Below are 16,684 nucleotides of genomic sequence, written 5' to 3'. Positions count from 1 at the left end.
TCTTACTCAGCTTGCCTTGGTTGGGGAGAAAAGGAGGAGCGGTATTTTGCCAAAGAAAATAGTTGTTTACTCCAATGTGAATGTTATTGCAGCAGCTTACTTTACCATTTTGAGAAGTACTAATTACTCAACACCTCCTGGAATAACATTATAAACCAAAAAGGAATGAGGAATGAGAACATGATCGTGTGTTTTATTGTTTTAATCTTTAAATAGACACATGAACTGGCAATTATTTCATTACCAAAGGGAGGTGGAGGGGAGACACTTTTCCAATTCATTTTCATGTCTTAAAAAGTGTAGCTTACAATCAGATACCCGTGTAGCGTGAGACCAGGCATCTTTTTTATCTTGGTTACCAATTAACTAAGAGGTACTCACAGCATTTCTTAGTGGGCTCCTGTCGTGCCCTTCACCTTCGGGGAAAAAAAACATTCTGGTGTTTTCTATGGGGGGGGCACAAACTAATTATCCTTTTGATTTTTAAAAAGGCTTCTTGGAAAGAGAATGTGCTTAGGGAAGATGGTATTATAATTATTTTCCATGCCTTCACCAAAATAATTTCTAAAGGGAAAAGTGTCAGTTACTATTCCAGTGAACTTCCCATTTTTGTGAAAAGCTGATAGAAAGACATTCTATCACCTTACTAGGACATGCCTTAAATTCCAGATTAACTTCAAAGCGAAGAGATTCTTGACAACAGAAGCCTGTATCATAGCCTGTTTGAAGATGTTCAAGATCAGTCATAAGGAAGCTTGGTGTTTAGTCTGGATTAACCAAACAAGTGGAAAGGCTTTTGAATACATTTATCAAAGCAATGCTGTGCACCTTTCCAACTTATGTTATAGCATCGCTGTGGACCATTTCCATGCTTAGCAGCCACTGTTACAGCTGGTCTATCACAATCCTTTAATCACTAGATGAAAAAATGTTGGTCAGCTGTCTGATTTAGTAATGCTATTAGTCAGCAGCTTGTCACCTACGAGGCTTTACGACAAGAACAGCCATAGGGAAACAGGTTTCTTATGATCAGTGTAATTTCCTGTGTCTGTTTTAATTTCTTTAATGCTGCTGGTAGAATTCACTTAAGTAGGAGACTGGGAAATTTCTTTTGACCTTAGCTGTTATTTTAAAGGAAAATGTGTGACAAGGTCAATTTCCCTCTCATGTCTTATCGTGCTATGTTATGGTTAATAAATGTGATGTTGCTATTAACCCTTCAGAAAAAGGACAAATAATTCATATTCTTAATGTAATTGCCAGTACAATAATGGATATGATGACTGTATTTCTCTGCCTTTTTTATGGTTAATAAAGAATTAGTAAGGAATGTTCATATGCAAATGCAGGAAGGTTTCATATGTTTTCATACAAAAATTGGAGCTAGTTTTCCGCTTTTTAAAGACAGCATGCTGGAATGACCAGACATAATGTTTTGAATTCTTTAACCGATATTTTCCTAGATTAATGTAGATCTAATGTAGATCTGCTTAAAGATGTTCGTTTGCCCAACAAACAGTAAAAATACATATTTGGACCAAGAAGAATGGCCACCTCAAAAAAATGAAATTACTTCTGAAAAAAAAAAAAAACAATAAATAAATAAATAAAGCCTCTGTTTATAATCAAAAATTCTTCCTAAAATGTCTTCACTGAGTTACTTAAGTCTTGATTTCCAGTATAGTATTTAAGCAAGAGTCACACACAACTTTCAGCTATGAGGCATGTTTCCTAAGGAAAGGGAGTAGAACATAGTAGCTGAAATTTTACCCTGCTAGGCTGGTCCCAGCACTGTGCAGATGAAGCCACGTCACCATAACGTTAGTAAATGAAAATTTAGAAAAACACGTGTAAGGGTATATGTGTTTTTTTTTTTAAAAAAAAGGCAGAATGGAATTTATAAGGAGCCTTGTCAGATGAAAATGTAGGAATCTTTTATATAGCTCTTCACACACAAATTCAAGCTTGTTTCCTTCTTTTGAAAGATAACATCCTATTTGTTTTCCCACTTCTCATATTGTCTGGTAAAACCTTAGATTTTATGTGGTAGGCTGAATTATGCTGAACTGAAGTCTGTATTGTTTATGCTTGTATTAAAAGAATAGTTGATTTATATTGTAAAAGACAACAACGGCATGGTAACTTGTGTTTGATTGTGCTGTGGATGACTTTGAAGGGTTTTGTTTGTTTGTTTTAGCAACAACACTGGACTTTAGTTGAAGATTTCCATTGAATGTTCTACTGTAGTCATTTTTGGTTTGAGAAATGAGAGAACCACTTCTAACTTGATCTCTTTTATTATAGGAAAGGAAGTGTTCTGTATTTACCTGTATCAAATAGCGATATTGAGAGCTCAGACTTGTATTCTCTTACTGAACCAAACGAGCTGCATAGTCTTCCTGTAGGGTTTAATTTAGCCATATACTTTCACTGAAGCTGGGATTTTGTACTGAGATTGAAACCGGCAAACTTTGACATGATGGAAGACATTAGGTAGGTGGTTGCCCAAAGAGATTGTAGGTTCTCCATCCTTGTTGATATTAAGAATGTGACTGGAGAAGCCGCTGAGAAACTTGAGCTTGCTGGACCTGCCTTGAGGATGTTGCTCTAAATGAAATCCAGAGGTCACTTCCAACATCAGGTTTTCATTGACTTGAAGTGTTCTTTCAAATATTACTTGAGTTTTGCTCCAGCAAATTGTAGAAAATGATCTACTGCTTACATTCTATGTAAAACTGAGAATCATCCTAAATTGCAATGAGTAATCAACCTTCCAATCTCTGGTGTGTGTCAAACATAGTAATTCAACAAACGAGTGTATCGTATATTCATCACAGTAATGAGAGCAAAGAGAAAAATGACGCTAATTAGTACTCTGTGCAGAAGAGCTCATTATTAGACCTCACTTTGTCAGAACCCAAGGCCATAGGGCAGTAGAAAGAGATATGTTAAGTGGTGTGACAGTAAAGAACAAGTTTCATAGTAAAGAAAAGGCAAAACAGAAGTGTCGTCAGTCAGAAAGCAAGCTGCATCACTTACCTGAGGAACACAACTCTCATTTGTCATTCAAAAATGGCTATTGATAGTTTAATGGAAAGGAAATTAACTAGAAGTCTGGGTTGCAAGGTTTCAAAATGTCTCAGAAACTCCAGGGCACGGTGGATGGCTTTGTCAGTGGAACTTGGAGCACAGCTCATTGTGCACTGGAGAAGACAGGCCTCTGCTGTCACTGCCTTAAATTAGTACCCCAGACCTACATATCCTTTCATTCTGGGATCTCAGCCTCTTTTCTTTCTCTCCCTTTCTTATACTTATAGCACACCACCCAAACCTGAACTCTTCATCCCCCAAATTCTGTAGCAGCATGGCTTGTCTTGTCTCTGCTCCTGCATCTCCACACAGAAGTGGTAGTTCTCCAGTACTCCTGAGCACACATTCTGCAATGAACAGGCTAGGGTACTACTACCTATGACAACAGCCTCCGGATGTGCTTAGCTGAGCTGCCGGAGAAGTTAAACCACTGCTTTCAATGGCATTGCTATGCAGGTATGAGTGAGTCAGGAAGGGGGAACTACTTCCCATTTGTATATGGGTATGCGTGGTTTGCAACCAAAGCCCTGTCTCTCTTTTTCCCAACTCCTATATTCTGCAAAGATTAGTGGAGATTGTTGTGACACAAAAAGTTCAGATGGTATTTTATATAATTACTGTTTCTTCTTGGTTTAAATGCCTAGAGCAAAAGAACAAGCAAACAATGCACGTTTGTGCACGCACAAAACAAAAATTGTTCTACATTATTTTTGTTTCTAGTTTATCTGGACAGGGTTTGACTGTGCGATCTAGCAAAATCCTTAGTTATCAGCAAAAGCAAATTACTCCAGGAAATTTGAGGCTGGTGCTGTTTATTCCTCTAAATGTGTGTAACTCATCTTGCTATCAGTTATCCTGTATTAATTTCTCATTTTAGTTTAGCCTATGTGACTGAAAATATTTTATTTTGGGAAAGTGTGCACTTGATATGAAGACACTGAAGTGCCAATTTCTGGAGTAATTCTTGGTGGAGTGTGTGGGGGGGGATATATAAATATTTTTTTTAATTTATTTTTTTTAAGTAGTGTGAAACTCTAAAATGATAAACATAATAGAATGACCTTCATTTGCTAGTTTTTGATTCCAGTGCTTGTTGTGCAAGAATTTTGTTTTTTTTTTTTCACTCTGAGGAGACCTGGAAGGGTTCAGGGGCAAAGTCCCACTTGGTGATGTGATTCTAAAAGAATTTGGGAATCCGTTAAGGATTTAACTAGGATTGAGTTAATAGATCAAGTTACTAAATTTCCTAACTAGCATTATGAAGAAACCTTAGGCAGGAGAACTGTTACCAAAATGCTTAACTCAGCAAGGTTATATACTTAACAAAGCTATTTTTAGAAATGAATTATTGCCCATGACAAATACGTAGAGTGAATCAAACCATGAAGTTTTTATACACTTATGTAACTGATTACCAAATTTAAAAAGTTAACCAAATGCAGAAGGTTATAATAAACACTGAAAATAAAAGCATTCCCTCTACCTTGTAGAACCTGTTACGATGTGTTTAGCATGACTCAGTAATGCCCGTTCTTGCTGAACAAGCGTCTTATCGGAGCTAAGTGCTTGTTCCTCATGAAAATGCCGTGAGGTAATTCAACTTGATCATTGCATTGCAGGACAAGAATAACTAGACAACTGGCCTTATTTTCGAATTGTGCTAGGCATAAGTATTGTGTGAGGCAAGTGAAGAATTAAGTCCAAAAATTGTGACAAATGGCAGGACTGAATTCCTCTGACTGTTCCATTTTGTTGATCGGTCATTGAAACACATTCCCTCTATAGTATCTGAATTGTCTCCATTTTAATACATAATAAATACACGATAACTAAAGCAATAACCTTGAAGTTTGTAGTAAGGTTATTGCCCATTGTCTCCACTCATAAATTCCTTCCTCACCTCCTGCAGTATCAAGCCTTGGCCTGGGCTTTCCATGAGCTGCAGTTCAGCCCTTTTCCATTCCTAAACAAGAATTGGAATATCCTCTCATTATTCTAGTAGATTCTTTTAAGACTTGGATTACCTAGGTCTTTGGGGAAAGGGTGCTTGGAGGTTAAAGCTACCTCAAACCATAGAGTTCATAGAACCTAAGCAGAATTCAGAAATGTGGGTTAATGTCATGCTTGAGGAGATCACCACTGTGGTCTTAGCACACCTTTTGCTGCTGTTATCCTGTAAATTTAATCCTCTATTCACTTGCTGTTCCTGTCGGTTATTTACTGTGTATCAGCCACCCGGTATTCTTAATTCTCTTTTCTCCTCAAGTACGTGCCTTATAGTGGTTAGCCTATATGATCCTTAGCAATTATAAATTCAGTGGTGTTTTCTATGGGGATGATCTCTTGGCTATTGTATTCTTGCTTATTTTGTTTCTTTCCAGTTATCTTTGTTCTGTATTAACTAGCAAATAACCTGCACTAGTAGTAATCATGACGGCAAATTCAACATTAATTCAAGAACTGGCATATACTGGCAGAACATTTGACATTTTATTTTAGGAACTGTTACTTAGAGCTAGCATTAACAGATCAGATATTTTTAAGAATGCACTAAACATTTAACATATTTGTAGTTTTAGTGCTTGTATGTAATATCTTCAGGCTGAGTTTCATCAAGCCCATGGAGTTTACTCTGTATGTTTTTGTTCACTGAAGTAGCTGTCTCCAGTGGTATGAATGCTGCATGTGAACGTCGTGACCCAAACTTGGTTGTTTCGTTTTGTTTTCTGTATTTTGAGAAATACATGAATCCAAAACCTTTTTTCAACAGGTAAGCACAGTTGGCTACAAGTATAGCTATTCATACAAAAGTGATAATACATTATCTCAGTTAATTGTAGTGATCTGATCTTTTCTGTTTTCTGTTCAAGTGCCTAGTCCAGCTTGGGCAAAATCTTTAGAGAGTTTAACTAGAAATGTATTTTTATTGTGCAAGTGAGAACTACAGTGTAAAGACTTTTTTCCTAAATGTGACCAAATTCCTTCACAAAATTATTGTCAAAAAATTCTTGAACCACAATGAGCTTCCTTCCATAAGAACGTAAATATGTATTTCTGTTTACAAAAGCCATATCCTGTCAAAGATTGTCTATCAAAGCATAGTGAGACTAGGGGACTTTTTTTTTTTTTAATAAAAAAATCAAGGAAAGAGTTGGGGTTTTTGTTTGTGTGTGTGTGTGTGTTTTAAGCGTGAGGATAACAAATATATCCTTCTTTTTTTCTTTATTTTTTTCTGTCCCTTGCCTCAAATACCAAACTGGGAAATGGTTTTATCTATGATTTTCCTAGAGGGTCAGGACAAAAGAGACCTCCTGACTTGGATCCTTTAATGGAATATGATAACTGTCCTCAGTAGCATGTAATAATATCAGAGATGTCTATAATATGCAGTATCTATCCATAAGTATCCGTGTGTGTAAGGTATCATGTACACCTTTTCCACAGTATGTTTTTCTGTGAAGTTGTTGGCAGTTCTTCAAGGGAGATGGAGCAAGCTCTGTAACCAAAGATGAGGCAGACAGAGAAAGCATTAGCAGTGATGCTTCAGAATAATAATTCTACAGTTCACTAAGCCTCTTACTGAACTATTCAGTAGCAGAAAATAAAGCTGTGGAACCTACATTAAAGAAGCAGAAAGGAACCAGTAATTATATGAGATTATTGAGTTAAAACTCTTACATTCTGTGCAGGGTGTAGCTGAGAAAGACAAAACCACGTTTGTCTTAAAAATAAAGTATCTCTAAGAATATAGCATTTTGTATTTTTTTAATAATTCATACTGTGCCATATAAAATCTTAGTACTTTGCACCATTGTAGTGATACGATCAAGGAATGAAAAGATTACTTTTTTAAAATTTGGCTTAGACCAAATCTCAGCATAACAGAGTTCTGCTGTGGTAAGTGCATTACATCCTTTGTTGTTCACTGCTGATGTATTATAGAAATATCTAGAAGAAAAAAATTAAAAAGATAAATGTTTTTGTAAATCAGTCTATAATTGTTAATATAAAATAAAGTTTTTTATTTATTTCTCTAAAAAATGTGATGTTTTTTTTTTTCAAAATCATGCCTATTTATTGAAATATGCTTTGCTGCAGTTCTGGATGTGGGAGGGATATGACAGTGCGATATCCTGCCTGGTTTTTAATTCTGCGTGTTAGAATGCTGATGTGTTGGAGGAAATGGCAGTATTTAGAGTACCATCTTGGTACCAGTCAGCAGCAGCTCCTGGGAGTTCCCTCAGATGTTGTATTACAGCTTCTGAAGAGAAAGAAGACGTTGCTGAGCAGATGATCCAAGTTTCTGCCCAGCTGAGAATGGTATCGGTGTTTCTCTTCGGGTATAAAAGATCGCTTCCTTATAATAAGGTTCAGTCATGTTGTGGACCTTACTAGTAAAAGTGACTTCTCCCTTTTGCTTTATTAACTCTACCTAAAATACACTGCTCAGTGAGATGCACAAAAAATGGAACTTGATTTCTACAATAACTTCAAATTTATTTTTTTCACAACTTCAGCAGTTACACTGATAAACCCTGTGTTTGGAACAGTAGGATACTACTTTTTTTAGTGCAGTTTTTAATTTAGTCTTTCTTGTTTAGCATAATGAATCAAAAGGTGTAAAAGAATGCAGCTTGCCTGACTTTCTCCAGGATAAGTGGGGAAAAAAACAGTGGAACTGTGTGTGAAATTAATTTAAAAAAAAATAAAAATAAAAATTTTAGGTGTAAGTTATCTTATTTGTTATTTGGTTGCTTGCAATTTTCTGGGGAGAAAATTCATATTTGATAACGTTTAATATTTTAATTAGTACAGTAACAGTCTGTTAAATAAAATTTGTTTTTTCAGCTGGCAAAAATCAGTAAATTTGTGGATTGTTTCTCAGGATCATAGGTGCAAATTGACTAAAGTTCTTATTTTTGATGTTCTATAAAAATGACCTTTTGAGTGTCCTATCTGAACTATAAGGAAAATAGTGTTGTGACATGGATCCCATTGGTGTGTGTGAAAGTTGATTAAACCTTGTTTTGATAGTACAGACTGTCTAAGGTCATCCTTTTCATTCCTCTCTCTGTTTGCTTAAGTAGTTTGCAGTTCATTAATAATTTGCTAGAAACATTGAAAATAGGTGACTCAGCTAGCTTGTTGTCATTAATTTAATTTTCTCAATGCATTTATAACGTATTGAGCATATTGGTAGGCAGCAAACAAGTAGTGAATAAAGTTTCAGAGTGATAGCAGTGGTTTGCTCTATTGTTTTTCTCTCCAAACAGTCACTCAACAACATGTGCATCAAACATAGATTGGGCAATGTTGTATGCGTGTATTAAACACATGAATGTGTCGATGTTTGAGTAGAAGAAATGGACTGCATTTTAAGTTGTGGGTTTCAGAACTAAGTGGAATTTGTGTGAATGCTGTGGTAGAGTGAAGAGAGTTTTACATGTAGGCAAGGGTTTATTTTTAAAGTCACAGCTTAAATCGGAAAACTTATATGAAATCCAGCCACAAATGTTGGTATGGGATACAAAAGTAAGAACAGAAGGCAATTTTCAATAAAAGTAAATATCCAGAAATAAAAACATTTTTGCAACTGACTAAAACTTCAGTTTCATATTTGTAAATTTCAGTTGTGTAGCACAGTGTAATGAGTTCACTTTGTTTAAATCATGTTTTCAGCCATTTTCTGTATTTACGGATACCATGGATACTGACTCTAAGATGTGAATAATCTGTTTACCAATTTGTTTGCACAAGTATAGGTATTTTTCCTCTATAATGAGGGCAGACTTCACTGCAGTACCATGCCGTTTAATGTGATTTTTCAGCTGTTGCTTCATAACCTAATTCTGAAGTCTCTGAACCAAGCTGCTCAATGAATTTTTTCCATCTCTTGATAAAATGCCACAGAGAAGGCACTGTACTTCCCTCCCGGTGTCTCAGATCGTTTTTAGGTGTAGGCCTTTGGCCTTCCCCCAGCTTTGGAGTGTCAGCCTGTGTATGAACACACTGTGACGAGCAGTTATGTCGCACGCTAGGGTGTAGTTTTCCAGTCACCTGTGTTGCACACCTGCTAGTTTCTACCAGGGCTCCAAGGGAAAGAGTAGAGAGCTTCCTGGAAGCCCGCCTGGGTAGAGCCAGATTTTACGTCCAGCATGGAAGTGAGTCTGGCTTCTGGCTTCCTTGGCACTTGGAGCTTCTTAGGCCTCATCTGCTGCACTTGCTTCCTCCCCATCCCAAAAGATTCCTGTCATAGCCTGCCTTTGCATCCCTTCATCGCCAGGGATGTCTTCTGATAAGCATGTCCGTGAAGCTAGCTTAGGCTCTGAACCAGTCAGCAGTCTTCTTTTAAGGTGAAGAAACTTAAGCCAGCATACATCCAAGTGAACAACTCTTACCTGAGTTCTCACCTGTTCTGCTCTGAGGTGAGCCACATAGGGTCTTTAACCAAGGAGCTGTAATGCCTTAAGTCAGTGTGTCTGCACACAGGGGGCTGAGGCAGGTCTTTTTCAGCTCCTAAACCCACCATGGAACAAGGGGAACAGCCATTTCTGTGAACTGACTTCTTGTTCAGTAATGTGAGGAGTGCCCAGCTTTGTCCTTGAGGAGTCTGCTCCCTGCGTCTTTTCAGGCAGGCACCCAAGTTACTGGGGGAGGATGGCAGGCGGCCGAAGAGAAAGGATGTGTGGGCTGGAATGAGCCTTCTCTGTGCAAGAGATGGGCACTGACGTCTTCTGGGGGGACGAAGAAGCACTGAGTGATGCTGGTTACCGGCCCGGCCGTGCTGCCTGTGCTAGCAGCGTGGATAGAGTCTGCAGCAGGCAGAAGGGCTCACGGGGCACATCCAGGGTGTGCAGAGCCTAAGCTGGTGCCAGGAAGGTTGCCTATCAGGAACAGTTCTGTGAACATCTCTAGTTAATGTATACAGTAAGTATAGTCTGCCCTTTTTTTTGTCAAACAAAGCAGCTTAACTGCGTAAAAAATGGTGTGTGCTGCTGTCTGCTCCTGAGGCCAGCATCATCACTTTCTTTAGTAATACAAACGCTAAGGACAGCATGAAATCTGAATCTGTTCATCTTTTTCCCCACTCAGAATTTTGGAATAAACAGTGTGTGTGTACAGCCTCAGCTGTGATAATTATAGTGTATTGCTGCGTGACTCGTGTCATTCATTGCTGTTGCCATGGCTGTAAAAGCTACCTTGTGAAATATTTATATGAATATTTTCCTACAGAATTGAACTGAAGTGATGGTGTTAACAAGTGTTTGGGGTCTTTGTTTGCAATGTGAGATGTGTTTAAAGGCAATGTTTTCAAAAATAGCGTCTTTGGAAATCGTTCTGGTTCAGGAGAAATGTTCCTTAATACTTAGAAAGCTGTTGCTGTTCTCTAATCATGAAACAGAAACACGTGTTTCAGAAGACAGTGCATATACAAATTGACATCACTTCTGTAGTCATAAGAATCTAATGAAAATCCTGGTTGTTTTTTTTTTTTGTTGTTGTTTTTTTTAATTATTAGAAAATGTGAAATAACCATTGTCTTTCAATACATAACAATATCAGGAAAAACATGTCTGTTAACAGAAGATATATTTTATTTATAAGCATATGCCTATCATAAATCAAGTTGTGCATATATAGCTATATCTGCATAGAATAATAGAATGGTTTGGGTTGGAAGGGACCTTAAAGATCACCCAGTTCCAACCCCCCTGCCATGGGCAGGGACACCTCCCACCAGACCAGGTTGCTCACAGCCCCGTCCAACCTGGCCTTGAACACCTCCAGGGATGGGGCATCCACAGCTCCTCTGGGCAGCCTGTGCCAGTGCCTCACCACCCTCAGAGTAAAGGATTTTGTATAAGATAATTAGTTTGCCAGAAGAAAAATTAATGTTTTATGTCATTTTTTTTTCACTTATGGTTGTTTTCCAGCGAGTCTCAGCTTTTATTTCCAGTACAAATAACATCGATCAGGCAGGGGGGTTGTTTTCACTAGGGTGAAAACTTCAGAAGATCTATTTGTCTCTGATAAAACATCAAAGTGATTTAATGTTTGAATCATAAAAAATACTTATTCTTTCAATTTCAAGTTCATTACTTTTGTTGATTTTACTACACAAGTTATTTTAATTTGCAATAACTTTTTAGTCGATGTTCCTATGCTTTGTGTTGCTTTCTCAAATCCACTATGCATATTTCTGTCATTTGTCTTTGATTCAAAAAGTGGAAAACAGAAAACTTGTAGCGCTTACAGTTATGGTCTTTGTTTATGTCTAGCTATGTTTGCAAACAATAAGTAAGAAAGTGATTAGGCATTCCTGCTTCTCTTTGTAGAGTGCTCACTTGGCTATGATCGATACTCTTATGATGGCATACACTGTAGAGATGGTCAGCGTTGAGAAAGTAATTGCATGCACTCAGCAGTATTCATCCTTCTTCCAAGCTACAGATCTGCCTTATGACATTGAGGATGCTGTCATGTTTTGGATAAACAAGGTATGTATACGGGAAAAGCAAGCTGTGATTTTCTTTGTAGCCCATATAATTCAATTAGAGATGGATAGGGAAATGTATGTACATAGGTCTATCAAAACTGCATCTGATGCAGATTGTTGCTTCATCTGCTGCGTGAAGATAGCAAAAAGCAAAGTTTGCAGAAATCAGTTAAATGCGTTATGTGAACAAGATGAATGGCAAGTTCAAATAAAATACAGTAATACTACATATGACATTGACACGTTGACTATCGTGTTGATATTCTGTGATGGCTGGTTGAGGGTCTCTTGTTGGCCCTGTTAAGAGTTGACTTCATATTGTGTAATTTATCATGCAAGGTGTTCTGTTTGTATTTGAATGCATCTTGCTTAAAGTGATCTACCTTCACCACATAATCTAATCAAATGACAGCAATACACTCTTAATCAAATGTGATGAAGCATAATAAGGGACAGGGTAGTTTGTACAATGTAAAGCTAACAGCAAGTGACCTAAAATGCAGTTGAAACATTGACATTTGCTGGTTATGCTTCAGGGTTATAGAGTCAGAAATAAGTATTAAATCTTTTCATTTAACTTGGTGGTGATTTACAGACCTTTAGAAAACTTAAAATTTCTACAGTTTGTTAGACCACTGAATAAGCTATTTTGTCTCTAGGTAAATGAACATTTGAAAGACATAATGGAACAGGAGCAAAAACTAAAAGAGCATCACAGTGCAGAATCTGCAGGAGGTCAAAAGGTAGGTGTAAGAGTTAAAATGCTTTAAACAAGAATAAATTTATCTGTAAACAAAAACTACTTGCATATGGTATGTATAGGCAGACATACATTTGCAGACATTGAACTTTTAACTGTTTGTTAAAGAAAGCTTTTAGTTCTCATAGAATCATAGAATGTCTTGTGTTGGAAGGGACCCACAAGGATCATTGAGGTTCATCTCCTTTTCAGTTGTTTTGTTATTAGTTTAATGATTTCCATGAAATGGTTATTTCAAATGTAACAATAGTAGATTTGCACTTCCTATTCCCAGTAGACCTTTCTGACAAATAAATCTTTGATATTAGGGAAACATCAGTTATGTTAGTCCTAAGGAATTTTATTAAGTTAATGAATATTCTCCAAATGAATTCAAACTGCAGTTGGATCTAAGATGAAAAAGAAAAGCATATTTTTATTCATGTTTTTTTCAGTGTTCACCCTTGTGAGTTAGATGCATCTCAAAAGAGATAAATCTGTATGTGGCATCATGGGAAGCATTGCTATGTCTGTGATCCATGATACCAGTTGATTACAAGTTTTATTATATAAATGATAAAAATTGTTTGATACCCTTTCCTAACAGGTGTTTTTTTGTTTGTTTTGTTTTGTTTTGTTTTTGTGGAGCTCAGTTAATTAAATAGCATTATGCCCCTTGAAATGTAGAAGGCTTGCATATGGTTCCAAAATACATAGAATTGCTTGTTTCAGAAGGAGATTGTTTACCCTATTGTGATATAATTATTACTGGGGAATTGGTAGTTAGTTAGATCACCCATTGGTATTATCCCTGCACTTGAAAGCAGAACAGATTTCCTATCTGCTTAAAGACTGTAATTCTAGTTCCCTTCCTGGTCTTGTTTTTCTGTGAGCAGCTAGCTCCCTTTTAGTGCTTCTCCAAAGGAGTTGGGGGTTACCTGGCTAGATTAGAAGTCCAGCTTTAAAAAGCATGGATGCAATGAATGTCCTTGCACTTGTGGTTTCTTTTTAAACATAAGGAATGATGAATGCTGATCAGTAAGTATGTGACTCAGCAAAAGAAAACAGTATTCTTTACAATTGTAGTGGGACCCTGATGCATGTGTTACTGTGTTCAGTAATGGCATAGAAGTTTTGAGAATACTATATGCTTGACAAGTTCATTTCAATTCTCAAGTTTAAATAAAACAAACTGGGGATGTGGAAGAAGTTAGATCCTCTGTCTTCTAGTGATTTTTTTTCCTTGAAAATAATAGTAGGAAGTTTTATGTATTGTTTAGGTCATTTTTGAAAGATTAGAATAATTTTTAAAATCCAAAGCACATGAGAATCTTATTGTGGCAAAGAGTGGCATATGAAATAAAACATTATCAAAGCAATGACGTCAAATTATCTGTATTTGTTAAAAATAAATCAGTGTTGATTTTCACTTATTACTGTTTGCATTTTGTTAAGAATATTAAGATTAAATCTTTAGTTTATAATGTCATTGTTCTTTCAACTGTTGAAAGATATGTATAGGCTATAACTCTATCCCGTAAATAAACCCAATAGAAGAAAAAATTTGCCTAAAGATGGTGCATGTATTTGTGGAGTTTTTCTTCTGAATTGTGAATATCTAAAACAATCAGAGCCCTATTCTGTTGGCCAATGTATGAATGTATTTCCAAAATAGCAAAATCATGCTACAGTTGCCATATCATGGAAAAATTTGTAATTAAGGCCTTCTATACACTGATTTTTAGAAAGTGTTATCCCAGTTGCATTTTAGGTTGTTTGACTCGGTGTGAGATTCAGCAGCATAAATTACATTGTCATGTGAAGCATTCCCTTCTAGGGGTTTGTATTAGGGGATTGTATTATCTGTATTATTGTACCTGTTATCTAAAAGACTTAGTGTAGGTAAAACCTCAGGTTACCCCTGGATGTCTCATCTGCCAGTAAGAGTTTTTTGTAGATGTCTCATCTGCCAGTAAGAGTTTTTTGTAGATAACAGTTAAAAAAAAAAAAAAAAGATGGAATTCTTGGGAAAATGAGTCAAAATATCATTTGTACCATAAGGTTTCAGTGAATACAATGACAAGTGGAATCTGCTTTTAGAAAATAAGTCTAGCATCTGGAATATTCGGTAAGCTCTATTTTAAAGTACTTAAGGATTTTGAATCACTGAACTTTTTCATTTTTCATGCAGGTAGATGGTAGTGTTTTCAACTTAGATTATTTTATTCCAGGTTTTCTTTGGGAAACACTGATCTGTTCAACTGATGGCTCATTTATTAGGAAATCTCAGCCATTTTTTTGTATCTCACATTATTTACCAAATTTCCACCTATTTTTGCTAAAATAAAGGGGCGGCTGCCATTGCATTCATTTCTAAAATGTGGTGAGGTTTTGAACCCAAGATAAATTGAAATGAAGAATGTCTCATCTGCTGATTTAGAGAGAAGGCCAAATAACCATGGGAAGAATACGTTGTTCTAGTGGTTAGAGAAAACTTTTCGTTAGTTTTAATTTCTGGCTGAGAAGCAACAAACTTAGGTATCTGAAAGCTAAAACAAAGTTAATAAGTAGCCTTCTGATTTCTTTTCTAATCTCTACTGTGATAAATTTCTAAATTTATCAGTTGTAAAAATAGATTGACCATGATGCCTTTTCTTTTTGCAAATCTGCTGTGAGCCTTTTCTCAATCAATAGTGTATCTAGTATATACTGTATATTTATAAAAAAAAGTGTCATATACATAAATAATACAACTGGTAAGATATACCTATTAACTATTTCTTGGTAGATAAAAACAGTGTTAACAGATTATGAGATTGCTTTTGTTTTCCTTCACTTTCTTCTGCTGCTAGCTTCCTGTAGAAGATAAGAGAGGAAGGAGTATGTATGATTTTTAGCTCCAGGTAGTCCTCTGCGGATCTTGATCTGCCGGTGGTTGTGGTAATCTCATCTTTTTCTGGTAGAGTCTCTGCATCTTCTTTCAGAATTAGGATTTCAAGTTTTGTAGTAGCTTTGGTTTTCAGGCTTCCATTGAATAATATGTAGTGAATATACAGTTGCACTGGTTAAACTAATTTTCAGTGTAATCAAAGCTTTCTCAAAAAAAACTTCTATTTGTCTCTGCTTTTGTGTTAGAGACTGAGTCAGTCTTACTTACCAGTTTTGAGCCAAATCAGTGCAAATCCCATGTGAAAAACAAATTTAAGTGTATTCAATCCAAGACCTGAATTCTTCAAACATTTTTTTAATTAGTTTAAACAATGCAACTTTTTGCGTGAAGGTAAAACTCTAACACCATAGTTTCACAAACAATTTAATGTGTCATAAATCCACACTGCTAGTAAAAGCTAACTTGTCAAGAAGAGTTTGCAGCAAGATCAGCCTCCTGATCTGGTTAATGCACAGCTGCATGAATACTAACTGTGGTGCAAGAAAGAGACCAGAAACAAGTACTTGATGAAGGGCATGACTGCCCTTTTTAAATCATGTTTTAAGCATGAATCATGTTTAAAACTTCTTTTAATAGTAAACAACAGCAATATTCCTATAAGACGGTAGGTCTTCACAAAAGGGACTGTTTTTATTTTTGCCTTATTTAAATATATATATATATGTGTGTGTGTATTGGGAGAGGTCAGTCAGTTCTATCTTTTCAGATTTTTTTTAGTGACTGACTAATTTTTAATAATTTCCAGTATAATAAGTTGATACAAAGGGCTAGTTCAACAGCCATTGAATTCACATTGTGTTGCCCAAGAGATTTCAGCTTTTCTTTGTCCTCTTAAATACCTTTACAAAGTACATGTTTATACATCTTGTAGTGTCTCCAAATTAAAAATTGATAATATTCAGTCTTTCAGCCTCTTGAAACATATTCATCATCTTAACCATAATTTCAGCTAAATAGATAAACGTGTATCAGATTGCTAGGTTTTAGTTCAGTTTGTACCTTTATGGAGAACTAATCTCTGGAATTGAAACAGCTGTGTGCTTTTTTCAAATAAATAAATAAATAATTTAAAATTTAAAAATTTTAAAACTATATTTTTTTTTCCAGCCTATCATTGAATAGATGTTGGTAGACCTTTTGAGTGCAGACTGGTCCAATAGTGGGAAGTCCGAACTATGCTTGGCCTTTCTAAATCAAGTAATATCATTCATATCAATATTAAGTAAAATGATAGGCAGAACAGATCTGATTTTAGTCCATTTACCTAAAACCTTGCTTTGTTTTACTTCCCGATTGCAGTTAAAATAGATTTTTTTAAAAATTTAAATACTTTTCCATCAATTGTCTAGATTTCAGTTTGTCGAAGAGAAACTGAACCCTATAGAAAGTGAATACTTGGGTGTGATTG

The 16,684-nt window shown here is 36.0% G+C and overlaps 1 protein-coding gene across 4 annotated transcripts in view; it reads left to right on the top strand.

The window, feature by feature from the left end:
- The window catches only part of CAMSAP2 (calmodulin regulated spectrin associated protein family member 2), an 85,018-nt gene that overhangs the window by 30,368 nt on the left and 37,966 nt on the right, over nt 1-16,684 (top strand). For all 4 annotated transcript variants that reach the window (XM_035537584.2, XM_035537583.2, XM_050712237.1 and 1 more), the window contains exons 3-4: nt 11,427-11,588; nt 12,247-12,330. In XM_035537584.2, the coding sequence (XP_035393477.1) occupies nt 11,427-11,588; nt 12,247-12,330 (246 nt within the window). The remainder of the gene's footprint in view (nt 1-11,426; nt 11,589-12,246; nt 12,331-16,684) is intronic.

Source organism: Cygnus atratus, chromosome 8 (genome assembly GCF_013377495.2).
Source record: "Cygnus atratus isolate AKBS03 ecotype Queensland, Australia chromosome 8, CAtr_DNAZoo_HiC_assembly, whole genome shotgun sequence".
Taxonomy (NCBI): Eukaryota; Metazoa; Chordata; class Aves; order Anseriformes; family Anatidae; genus Cygnus; species Cygnus atratus.
Note: the sequence above shows the minus strand (reverse complement) of the source record. Positions and strands in the feature narration are given on the sequence as shown.